Source organism: Aptenodytes patagonicus, chromosome 2, assembly GCF_965638725.1.
Source record: "Aptenodytes patagonicus chromosome 2, bAptPat1.pri.cur, whole genome shotgun sequence".
In the NCBI taxonomy this organism is placed as follows: domain Eukaryota; kingdom Metazoa; phylum Chordata; class Aves; order Sphenisciformes; family Spheniscidae; genus Aptenodytes; species Aptenodytes patagonicus.
Window position 1 is genome coordinate 124,337,386 of NC_134950.1, and position 12,016 is coordinate 124,349,401.

Here is a 12,016-nt window from a genome sequence, read left to right on the forward strand (position 1 = left end):
TACAGGCAACCTAAAAGATGCAACTGTCAGATATGATAGTAATTTCTTACAAGCAGAGGAGAGGGGGCAAAAAGTTAAACTGAGTGACAGGGGTTTTTTGGTTTTTCTTTTTAAAAAGGGAATGTTCTCTCGTACAACATATTTAAACTATAGAGTGCATTCCCACAAAATGTTTTGAATGCCAAAACCAAAATGCGCTATAGCAACAATTAGACTAATTCATTGAAAACAAGCCCAGCAAGAGCTATCAGAAGCCATGATGTGAGTCCAACCCACAGGCTGCAGGAAGCCGAGACAAAATACTGCTCTGAGCTTGTCCTATTCTTATACTTTTTCCACAAACATCAACTATACTCCTAACCCTAAGGCAGAAATAAAAGCCTGTAGAATCACAGAATTGCCCAGGTTGGAAGGGACCTAAAAAGAGCACCTGGTCCAATCTTCCGTGGGAAAAAGAGCATAGATGAAATTATCTAGCACCCTATCAATACCATCTTGAAATCCTCCAGCAATGGGGACTCTACCATGTCCCTGGGGAGGTTGTTCTTACTATAACAAAATTTCTTTCGTTGTCAAGATGAAACCTCTCCTGGTGCAACTTCTACCCATTGCCTTTGCCATGTGGCTCCTTGTGGAGAAACTCCACCCCCCAAGGACTCCACCTCCTATTCAGTAGAAACTCTGAAAGCACGAACATCTAGCTGAACTAGTTTTCACACTGAAGTGCAACACAGACACAACCCTTCCAGGGCACAGCCCTGAAGACACTGCTTCTAGAAGGGATACAGACAAGGCTTCCCAGCCCAGGGCTCTCAGAGCAGCTCAGCCTCAGGAATTCATCCTGCAACACAAGCTGGGGGAGAGGGGAAAGCAGGTGCTATAATGCAAACAAGAAATAAAGCACCAGCAGCCACCTCCCAATAAGGGCTGTTTTCCCCTAAACTGCTCCCAAGAAAGAAAAAAAATCCTGAACATCCTGTAAAAGATCTAGGTTACAAAACCGCCAACCTGAAGTGCACCAGAAGTGTTTTTATTTTTTTAAAGAGGGGGCAGTACAATACACCTTATTTGCTTTCTACTTTACACTTGTGTGACATACAGATATACACTGAAAATGCTCCAAGGCTAAAAAAACTATCCTCAAGAGCAAAACATTAACTATGAAGAACTAAAACACCCACCTCTAGAGCTTAGGGCTTTGAAGAAGCTACTAAGTATTTCAAGTACCTCCGTTAAAAAGTGAGGAAAGAAAAAAACCAACCAACCCAGTTTTAAAACACAGCAGTAACACCCTCGGGCCTCTCCCACCCGCCCAGCTGCGCGGCTCGCCTCACCAGTGGCTCACAAACGCGGGACAGGCGGGCCGGCGCCTCACGGCCCCGCGCGCGCTCGCCCCTCAGCCGCCACAGCCAGGCACGCGCTGCCCCTCCTCACCGGCCCCTCACCACCGCGCGTCGCGCACCACGCACAGCGCGCCCGCCAAACCCGAGAACCCCGCCCTCCCACGCGTGCCCGAGCATGCGCAGTGCAACCTTCACGCCGCCCGGTATGCGGCCATCCTCCCACACCTTAAAAAAAACACCCCACCCAAAACCCTCTGGGCGCATGCGCACTCCGCCTCCGCGGCCCCGGGCGGGGCGCGGCCGGCCTCGGGTGCCGGGCCAGCCGCTGTCAGGGCAGGTGGGCGTGGCCAGGGGAGAAGGCGGCTGGGATGGGGGCGGGGCCGGCGGCCGTGGAGGGGTCAGGAAGGCGGGGGAAGTGGCCGGGCGGGCGGGCGCGGAGCCGGCGGCGGGGTGGGCCTGGTGGGGTGCTGCTGCCGGTGGCGGCACCGGCAGGGAACCGGTCATGGATGCTACCACGCTGGAGTTGGACGCGGTGAAGTTCGCGCAGCTGGCGGTGCAGCGGGACCAGAGCGGGCGCTACCAGGAAGCGGTCTTCTACTACAAGGTACGGGGGGGGGGGGCGGGGAGGAGGGAGGTGCCGGCGTCCCCTTCCTCCTCGCCGCCCTGAGGCCCTTGAGCCACCGGTAGTTTTGCGCTCCTCCCCTCAGCCCCCCGAGGGCCGGGGGAGGGAGGGGTGGCCCGCCGCGCCCCTGCGGCCCGGCCCGGCTCGGCCCGGCCCGGCCCGGCCCTGCCGGCGGGGAGAGGTGCGCTGGGTTAGCGCTGCCTCCGCCGCTCCCCGCCCTTGGCGGGTATGCCCTGGAGACGGGAGCGCCGCTTGGCCTCGGGGAAGACGTGGCGGTTCCAGCCGAGAAGAAGGCGGAAGGCCGGGCGTGCGCGTCGAAAGTTTGCCTGTCTCCGGAGGAGCAGCGTCCTTCAGGGCAGGTTGCGAAACGCGTTTTCCCTGCGTTTTATTTTTAGGTGGGAACAAGTGCTGCCCGTGCGCCGCTGTTTGCTAATGGGCTTAGGGATAGCGCTACAGCCACGGTACCTGAAAAGTGGGTACGGGTCCTTCTTCCAGCTCCTGGATACATAACCCCTTCCGTGCTTCTCGGGAAGCCTCGTCGGAACCGAGCTAAAAACGCCCCTGCCCGGCTGATTCTCCACTTTCATTCCCGGCCTCTCCCCTACCCCCGCCAGACCTGACAGACTCTTCAATTTTCTGTTGGAGATGTAAGCGCTGAGCATTTTGGAGAGCTGCAAGTGGGCACGTTGCAGCTCTTGAGTGTCCAACTGGAAACAACTTTGTTGTATAATCAGTCATCAAGTAAGCAGAGAAGTACATGAGGAAATACAAGATGCCCAGCAGTAAGCTAGCTTCAGATCACAAGCTGCCTGTGACATGTTTTTAACCACATGTGAATATTCTTTCTATTAGGGATCTGATTTTATTATTTCAATACAGCTTCAGGTTGGTGTGACCAAGGGTGTGACAAGGTTGATTCAGTGTCTTGCTCGATATCTATAGACTCACTACTGGTATTTAGTAGCTTCTGTGCAACCATTATGCATTTTTCTACCTGTGTAAGTTGTCTCATTTTGTTGGATTTATGTTTTGCAAAGTTACGTTGAAGTTCCATATCCCGCTGGCTTTACTTCTCACCTGCGAGAAGGGATTTCTTTGAAGCCTATGTTTATCCTTGTTGCAGTAATCATTCCACATATCCCATTATCCTGCCAAAGTAATTCTCTTCCATAACTTGCCAACAGCTCTGTAGCTGGCCTTTTACTTCATGAGTACTAGGTGTCTTTGAAATGTATAAAAAGCATAGTGTTGTTACATGGTGGCCTATGCATGTAGGTGTGAAAGGATAGGAAGAGGGGTATCTTTTTTGGTTTTTTTTAACCTGGTTGTTAATGTAGGGTGAACTAAGTTTATATATGTAAAGTATATATATGCAAAAGTTAGTTACTCATACTAATGTGCACACACATTATTATGTGTATAATGCACACACAACAGTGTGTGCATATGGTCTGGTAGCTGTGTGCGGTACTACTTTATTACGGTACATTTCTCAGAATATCTGGAAGAAATTATTGAATGTTCTTCAGAAGAAAACCATCTTTTTGTGTAAATAATCACTCTCGTACACTTTTGTACAGTGTATGGAAAATCTTTTTCACTTGCTGCATACGGGTGATATTCTTGCTAAGTGCAAAAATGCATCCCTAGCAGTCTTGGTGCGCTTCAAGATACACATGACAAAGAGTGTAATCTAGAAAATGTTTTCTGGTTTGCAAAAGCTAGGCCACAGTGCAGCATGATTATGAACGCTGCTTTGTGTGAGGAAAGCTTGAATCAAAACTCTGCAGCTAAGGTTTTTGGTATTCAGACAGGTGACTCTTGGCAGTCCAAGATTAGGTATTGACTCTTGTGTCAGATTATATGTGAAGGTGTTGGTGTTCAAACCTATTGTGATCAGAAGGAATGAGAACAAACTCAGCAGGTATTGTTAGAGCATAATTCTTTAGGTATGATTTAGCCTAGATAGGTTTGGCTTTCCAGATGTAGCCTGAAGAATCGCTGTCAGTGTTAGATTAAACAAGAGTAGTTACAAAATATCATCTAGTATTTTGGGGGTACTTTGTGCATTTTTTGCACAGTGCAAATAAGCTCTGGCCCGTCACCAACTTCCTTATCAACTGCTCTAAGCAGTTCAGAGCCCACTGGTGCAGTTACTAAGCATGTGGAAAAGTTGGGTGCTGAACTGTATTCTGCAAGAACTTGACCTTAAGGATGAAGCACGGAAAATGCTACTATTTGTTACTGATAGACAACAAGTGGACCTGTCTGAATGGAGTTCCTACAGCTAGCAAGTGCTGTTCCCTTTCTGCTGTCATGTAACTTTGATAGATCCCTAGAGGAGGGCTGTATGTGAACCAGCGTAGGGTAACTTGCTAACGGTGCTATGCAGAAATATCAGAAACATATTTGGGCACCTAATGACTTTAGCAAAACTGCTGAAGATGGTTGCTAAGTTTGACTGTTGACCAGCAGTTAGCAACTTGCAACTGATGATCAGTAGTTAACTTAGCGTGACTGTGGCACACTACTCATGCCAAAGAACAGCAGTGGCATTGAAGAGATCATAAATACCAACTCTGAATTGCATGTCTATCTTGTCACTGGAAACTGTTGGCGTGCTGGCTCTGCAGGCAGTTGGTCAACCGCTTCAGTCCTTTAGAGCCTTAATTTATAAAAGACTGTTTTCACTATGTTTACGTCTTAAAACCAGGCAGAACAGTTGTGCTTGAAATCACAGAAGCAACATCAATTATGCATTGTTTCTGCAGCACTAGTTTGAAAATCCACATTTGTTCTTTGCGTCATACATAGACAACTTACCATTATAATACAGCACCTGTTCTGTCAGTCTGTCCTTGTGATATGTCACAGACAAATATATACATCCTTTGAGCAGATATCAGTAGTGCATTTTTTTTCCCCAAAAAAATAGTTGTATGCTAAACCTTAACGGTAGTTAATTGCTACATATAAATGGCACAGTACTTCTATTTACCTTTCTGTTGCTGTGGACATTTTATGCGATATAATATGGTGATGGATGTTGACAGGGAATATGCGGTATTTAGTTCTGTGAGCTTGTCAGTGAAAATTTATCCTGATAACAAGTACAAGCTGTACCAGGATCAGTTTTAAGGTTGGGCAAACTAGGCAGATGTGTATGGGAGCAAACTGCTAAGCTTGACAAAAGTCATGGCCATAAAGTACACAAGAGACGCTCTGGCCGTGGCTCTGTGCTTGCCCTGTGCAGAGCAGCCTCTCTGAGCACCCTCTTTGTGGAGCACCTCTCTAGTTATTGTTCTGCTTCCTACATAGTCAGCCTGCTACGTGACCGCCTCCTTCTCTCTTCTACTGCTGCTGGGAAGACGAGCACTGCCACAAAAGCGTGGGTTTTTTCCCATGCCAATAACGAGGACAAAATAAGGTTTTTATCCTCATTTTTGTGAGTGACAAATTTCAATTCTCCATATGCTTCTGAGACTGTGTCAGCTCTGACTGGTTATTACAACCCTGCCAAACATTACATGTTTTTCATAAATTTAGTGAATGGGTAGATGGCTTATGCAACTGAAGGTGTTTTTTCTTAATAAATTTGTGCAGTATAGAAAAAGCCTTAATGCGGATAACGTACTGTGTTTCTGAGCTGGAGGCCTATGCTCCCTCCTGGAAGTAGACTTTCATCAATATCCAGTGTTTTGTGTACATATAAACAATTAAAAAACAAAGTTTGAGGAGCTAGGAAACTTTAAATTTGTAGACTTTCCAGATTTGATAGCTTTATGTAATACTAAAAGAAAAGACTTTCTAAACCAAAATTCTATGCATTTGATTTTGAAAAGCTTTTATATTGGTTTACTTTCATTATTATCAGATTAAATGCAAATAACTAGTGTGTAGCTTCCCCCCCCCCCCCCCGCCCTTAAATCTGCAGCTTTAAAAATAAAAGCAGTTTGTGGCTTGTGAGCTTTACTTAACTGATTTCAGTGCGTGCTTGAAAAATTTTACTTAAAGTCTCCTAATACTATGCATTACTCTACAGACAGACCTAAGATCTGGCCTTACAGAACCTCAAAAGGTTTTTTTTATAGTCCTATAGGTTGTCCCATGTGTGAGAAATTGAACATGATCTCATAACTTGAAACTTGTTCTTTCCAGCAGAATTTCCCTGCAGCCACTGAGTCTTTTTGCAGATGTAGGGGCTTGTTTTCATGCAACTCATGGCTGCTGTAGGCCCTCTGTTTATGGAAAGTAATTTTCTAGGCAGCAAACATTAACTTTGTCTCAAATTCTTCTCCCTGCAGGAAGCTGCACAAGCCTTGATTTATGCTGGGATGGCAGGGTCCAACTTGGAAAATATTCAAGAAAAAATAAATGAGTACTTGGAGAGAGTTCAAGCTCTCCATTCAGCAGGTGGGTAAGGAGCTTTCTAATTAAACCTCTGCTTAAATTAATTGAGTGGAAAGCCTTTCAGTGCTTGTGAAATATGTATCAATGATGTTTGCTCTGTTTTTCATTATTCTAATTTTCTTGTCCTTTGTGAAGGACCACAAATACAATGAACACATCAGTGTCTTGAATTCTGAAATGCATCAGAAATGGAGCGGAGACTTACTTCCTAAGGACTTGGGTGTTGGTATTCTTTCCTTTTAAATATTCTTAGGAACCACACCTGCAGAGCAAACCTGAGAAAGTAATTAAATATAGCAATAAAAATTGATCAGGAACAAATCAAAAGTCACATCTAAGCCTCAGCTGCATGATGGATTTGAAGCAAGTGGGTTCTGGTATTTCTGTAGAATTACTAATTTTGAGAGGGCAAAAGAGCTCTTTGCTCTCATAAGGGTTTCCTTGTTTGATCCAGTTTCAGTGTTTGTGCTTAGACCAAAACCTCAAATTTTTGCACACCTGCAATTCTCAGTTAAAATCACAGAATCACTTGGCCAAAAAAGGACCTTGGGAGGTCTATAGACCAATCTCGTGCTCAAAGCAGGGTAGACATTGGTTTTTGAACGAGGTTGTTCAGGTGCAGTTAGGTCCTGAAAACACCTGAGGACAGAAATTCCCCAGTGCCTCTGGGCCCCTGTTCCAGGGTGCAATTGTCTTTCTAGTGATTTTTTTTTTTTTTAATATATATTTAGTTGGATTCTCCCCTGTTTCAATTCATAGCCACTGGCTCTCATTCCCTTTCTTTGCACTGCAGTGAAGAGCCTGAATCCATTTTCTTGATAACCTCGCAGTTACTGGCAGGTTGCTATTAGAGAAGGCTTTGGCCCCCCAAGGCCATCTCTCCTCCTGGTTGGACAAGCCCTGCTCCCTCAGCTGCTTCTCAAAAGGCCAAGTCCTCCAGCCCCAACCATCATTAGGGACCTGAGATTGGATGCGGTATTCCAGATGCAGTCTACTGAGTGCCGAGTAGAGGGTGGTAATTGCTTCCCCCCATCTCCTGGCTGTGCTTCTGCTGACACAGCCCAGGGTGCTGTTCGCCTTCATCGCTGGCTCAGGCTTACCCAGCTGTCCCCCAGGCCCTTCTCCGCAGAGCTGTACCCTGCAGGGTGTTAGTCTGTCCCAGACACAGGGCACAGCATTTGTCCTGGTTGAATTTCCCAAGGTTCCTGTCAGCCTGTTACTTTAGCTTGTCTGTGTCCCTTTGAATAGCAGCTGTGTCCTTGAGTGAATCGATTTGGTGGGGTCTGCAGCCTTGATGAAGGTGCACTCCATCTTCTCCTTCAGGTCATTAATAAATGTAGTAAATGAGATAGACACCTAAGGAACTTATATATTGCCATAGGTGATGTGTTTTCACAAATGATGCAATATTTTACATAATTAAACATCCTTGTCCTTAGTGTAGTATGAAAGAGATTTTATTTACATTATTTGACATGTGAAATATCCTGAGAGTGTATCTCTGCTTCAGGGGGTGGTGGTGTTTTCTTGTCCTTGCAAAGATGTTTTTAGCAAAGTTTAGAAAGTTTTGGTTTCCAGCCAAAAAAATAGATATTACTCATCTGATTAGAACTGCTAGTGTTTCAGTACCATGTTAAGGATGTTTTTACATGTCTGCTGCTGTAGAAAGCTAAATACTTTCTCTTTCATTTAGTCCAGTTGCAGAACACAGACCCTCTGAAGTCAAAACAACAGTTGGACTTGGAGCGTGCTCACTTCCTAGTTACACAGGCTTTTGATGAAGATGATAAAGGCAATGCAGAAGAAGCTATAGAGTTGTACACAGAAGCGGTGGAACTCTGTTTGAAAACAGTATGTTAAGCTACAGGTTAACTTGGTGGAATTATGTGATGGTAAGAAATTCTTCCACTTACACAAGTGACTGACCCTTAAAGGCTGGCTTAAAAATGGAGTACCTGTATTTCTAAAAAAAATGGTTTTTAATCTTTTTTTCACTGTTTTTTTTAGTATTTCTTCTAGTCTTTATGTTACGTTGCTATTCAACACTGTAAATTTATGGGGACTTGTGATTTATGTGTTTTTCCTGAACTGGATTATACTAAAAACTAGAAATATTCTGGAACTTTTTTCATGTTAATTTTTGCCCTGGAGTGAATGCAACACTAAAACAGAAATTAAAAACAGTTAAAACTGACGATGGCTTGCTAATGTGTCAGGTATGTTACTTTCTGACTACATTAAAGGAAGTAATTTAAAGGAAATTTTTGTGTGTAACACTTTCTGAAAACATAATGGCCTACTGATGCCAAAACTAGTAAAAATACTACTTGATTACTCAGTGCTCAACTTTAAAGCTGTTACAGGGGAATTCAATTCACACTGAAATTAATGGTAAGGATGAATTGGCCATTACATAAATGATGGAGAATATAATTACAGGTACTGCTTTTTTCCCTTAAGTCCAGTTGCCTTAACTAACTCATTACAGGAAGAGCTCACCATCATAATGTAACTCCACCAAGTCTGTTTTTCTTTTATCCTTCTCTTCCCTTTTTATAATGTAAATATATGTGGGTTGTTGGGAGGGGAATGTTCCTTTTGCTACATGCTAGAGTAAAATCTTCTTTTCTCTGAATTCTATAAACTGGTTTTATGTAGGTTAAAAAACCCTGGTGATACAGCGTAACCAGATGAAGAGTTAGTAGAACTGCTCTAGTTTTTCCACTTGAGCTGTTGGAGCAGAACGTCTTCAGTCTGTTACATAAAACTTACTGCGGTGGCATACTGTTTTTCCTCTGCTGTGTTCATCCTTCTGTTGTGTCAGTGCATGCAAATATTACTTGAATATATTGAAGTTAGTCTGAAATTATCTCTCATAAACAACTGCTTTTATCGGGTATTTCATTAGGTACAGATACTGCTGAAGTTTCTTTTAATTTTGACTAGCATATTATTTTGTTGAGATGACTGTAGGCTTTGTCCCTCAGGGTGATCAAAAAGTACCTTCTTCTTCCCAGGATGAAAGAAGATTGAAGGAATTCTGCTATCTTGAAGCTTTACTTCTGTCTTTCTCCTCAGTATATTCAGGTGGAGAGATTTGTTTCTTCCTTACCCTTGAAGTACTCAAAGAGCAGCCATTCTTCCTCTTCTATGGCTGACTCCTAGATGAGTGTGCTGGTGTTCCACCTCCACACTGCTTACCTTCATACATCTTTCAAAGTCTTTTCCAACCAGGAACTCTGAGTGTAATTTATTTGCAATTGAAAACAGTTGCTTATAGAGGATGTTTCTAGTTTTGTTTCTTGGGGTGAAAGTAGCTTGCCTTTTGTTTCCTCAGTTGACCTAGCTGACCTGAGAGAATCGGTCAAGGTACAAAGCTAGAACCTGAAACCTGCTTGTGGGTGTCACAGGAGAAGCCACACCTCATGTTGTGCCTCTTGCAGAGTGTTTAGCTGCAGTAGCCATGTTTCATCTGTAAGGAAAACAAAAGGGTAAACTGTCATAGCTGACCTCCCAACTGGGAACAGAAGTTAGCACTGTTGATATCTGTTTTGGTGCCCTGGCATAGATTATTTTATGCCTTAGATGTGCAAGAATAAGATTTTTAACTTGCAAGCAATCTTGTTTGTTTGTATTTTATGAAAGTAAACATTCAAAAATTTTTTTCCTAAGTTACCGTGATTATTTTTGACTCATTTGGGGAGAAGAATTGGAACACATCTAAGCTCCGTAGTATATGTAACATTTGTTTTTGTCTTCTTTCTGCCCATAGTCTTTTAATATGGTTAATTCTTCTGGCAAACTTTTTGTGTATACAGTGTTTCCCATGGTGAAGAATTTTAAATATCACTTCCGTTCCATGAACATTCACTAGAACAGCAAAATGATATTCGCTTGCTTAGTACACTTTTTATGCTGAGATTTTAAAAAAAACCATATTTGCTCATTTCAAAAGAGAATTGGAAAAAATAGCTAGTTACTGCTTGCTGTAATCTATAAGTGTGGAATTTGACAAACTGAGCTTATAAAACCTGCGGGTGTTTGGATGTGTAGCTTTTTCTTTTATTTTGCACTTAAGGCTACTGAAACTTCAGAAGCAGGCCTCCAGTCAAAACTGAAACAGCTGGCTCGACAAGCACTGGATAGGTGAGTATTGCTAATGTTAGTAAACATACTTGCTGTCAGGTCTAAGTGCACTCTCCGAGTTGGATTCTCAATCTAGCGTGTCTGTTCTGTACTGCAAAGAGTATGGATTCTGGGCAGACCTAGCTCCTGTAGAGTTCTCCTGGCAGATACTGCTGAATATAGCAGCTGTTGTGCCAACCCTCTGGGAATCTTGGGACATGCAGAATTAGGAAAGGACTGTGTATTTGTTAGTACCAACGCACTACTTCAGTCTTCAGAGATATAAATCAGAGTACTCTACTACAGTTTTTATATATCTAAAAATGCTGAATTCAGGCCAGCACGAAGTCAGGGTGTCGGCCTCCCTTCATAAGGAAGACAGCTTGGAAACTGGGAAATACTTACCTTGACAGTAGCAATCTAGTTGTATGGGTAGATCTAGCGGAGTGGAGTCTGTATCTGAAACAAGTTACACAAGTGTAAGTTCAATGTAATTCTTTTTAAATCAACTGTATGATGGCGAATAACAGACTATGTTGGGCTAAGTTTCAGTATAAGCTGGTTTTCAGCACTTCTCAGTCTCTGTTCAAAAAAAACCCCATATTTTGCATATGTGTGACTATCCAGCAGCTTAATGCAACAACAACAAAATACAGCTCCTGAATACACAGTCTTCAAGCAGTTGAAATGCTGGGTTATGAGAATGGTAGTGGGTTTTTACTGCTATTGTAGCTGCTAGACAAATTAAATCCTGAAGGTATGAGGATGCAAATCAGTTTTCTCTCTCTGTGTTTCAGTGGCCTTGTTCTGAGGTTCCAGATAATGAACACTTACATAAATTCTCCTATTAGCATAATTGAAGGCAACAAAAATCTAACAAGTTCTGCCAAAAGTAGCTTATATATGAATTGGAAATGCTATATTTTAGTTGATTCTAGAACAGGAAAATAAAGAAGTACTGGCATCAGAGATTGATTTTTCTTAGGAAAAGTGCTATTGGTCAACTTGGGCATTTGTTCATTCCATTTAACATATGCGGGAACGTGAACCAAGCAAATAAATAATTGAACCATAACTATATTTTTATCAGTTGTAAACAAAATGCATTTTTATTTGTTTTAGAGCAGAGGCACTGAAGGAATCTGTGTCAAAGTCATCTCAGAAGGAGAAGTCAACTGCAGCTAAACCAAATCAGCCAGTCAGAACATTCTTTCCATTGGGACCTGATTTTTCTTTAAATGATAAGCCACAGACAATCAGAGCAGTACAAGCTAGTGAACCTCAAGGTCAGAGGTACACTGCAGAGGAGATTGAAGTACTCAGGTAAGTTGAAGACAAGTTTTTCCAAAATGTTATCATTTGTGCTCACATCCTTTGTGCATCTTACACAGTAGATTGAAACAGCTGAAGCATGAGGCGTATAAACAGAGGTTGGAAAACCACCTCTTACAAACCTCATTGGTGGTATTACCTACACATTAATAAATTCTTGTATTCTCTATGGTAATGTAATTAG

General features: G+C 43.0%; 2 protein-coding genes across 5 annotated transcripts in view; one reads left to right on the forward strand and one right to left on the reverse strand.

Annotated features, from left to right (window-relative positions):
- Nucleotides 1-1,805: 1,805 nt before the first annotated feature.
- Nucleotides 1,806-12,016, forward strand: part of CAPN7 (calpain 7) — a 35,789-nt gene continuing 25,578 nt past the window's right edge. For 3 of the 4 annotated variants that reach the window (XR_012994704.1, XM_076331081.1, XM_076331084.1), the window contains exons 1-5: nt 1,806-1,947; nt 6,270-6,378; nt 8,069-8,226; nt 10,454-10,521; nt 11,623-11,823. Coding sequence is in view for 3 of the 4 variants with exons in the window: in XM_076331081.1 (XP_076187196.1) it covers nt 1,846-1,947; nt 6,270-6,378; nt 8,069-8,226; nt 10,454-10,521; nt 11,623-11,823 (638 nt within the window). In the remaining variant the exon portion in view is untranslated. Of the gene's footprint in view, nt 1,948-6,269; nt 6,379-8,068; nt 8,268-10,453; nt 10,522-11,622; nt 11,824-12,016 lie in introns of those variants that run through there. The other variant, XM_076331083.1, reaches the window with a different exon arrangement.
- Nucleotides 7,815-12,016, reverse strand: part of SH3BP5 (SH3 domain binding protein 5) — an 87,640-nt gene continuing 83,438 nt past the window's right edge. Inside the window, exons 9-10 of the mRNA XM_076331086.1 lie at nt 10,906-10,959; nt 7,815-9,847 (exon numbers count right to left, since the gene is read on the reverse strand). Coding sequence (XP_076187201.1) covers nt 9,780-9,847; nt 10,906-10,959 — 122 coding nt within the window. The 3' untranslated portion in view covers nt 7,815-9,779. The remainder of the gene's footprint in view (nt 9,848-10,905; nt 10,960-12,016) is intronic.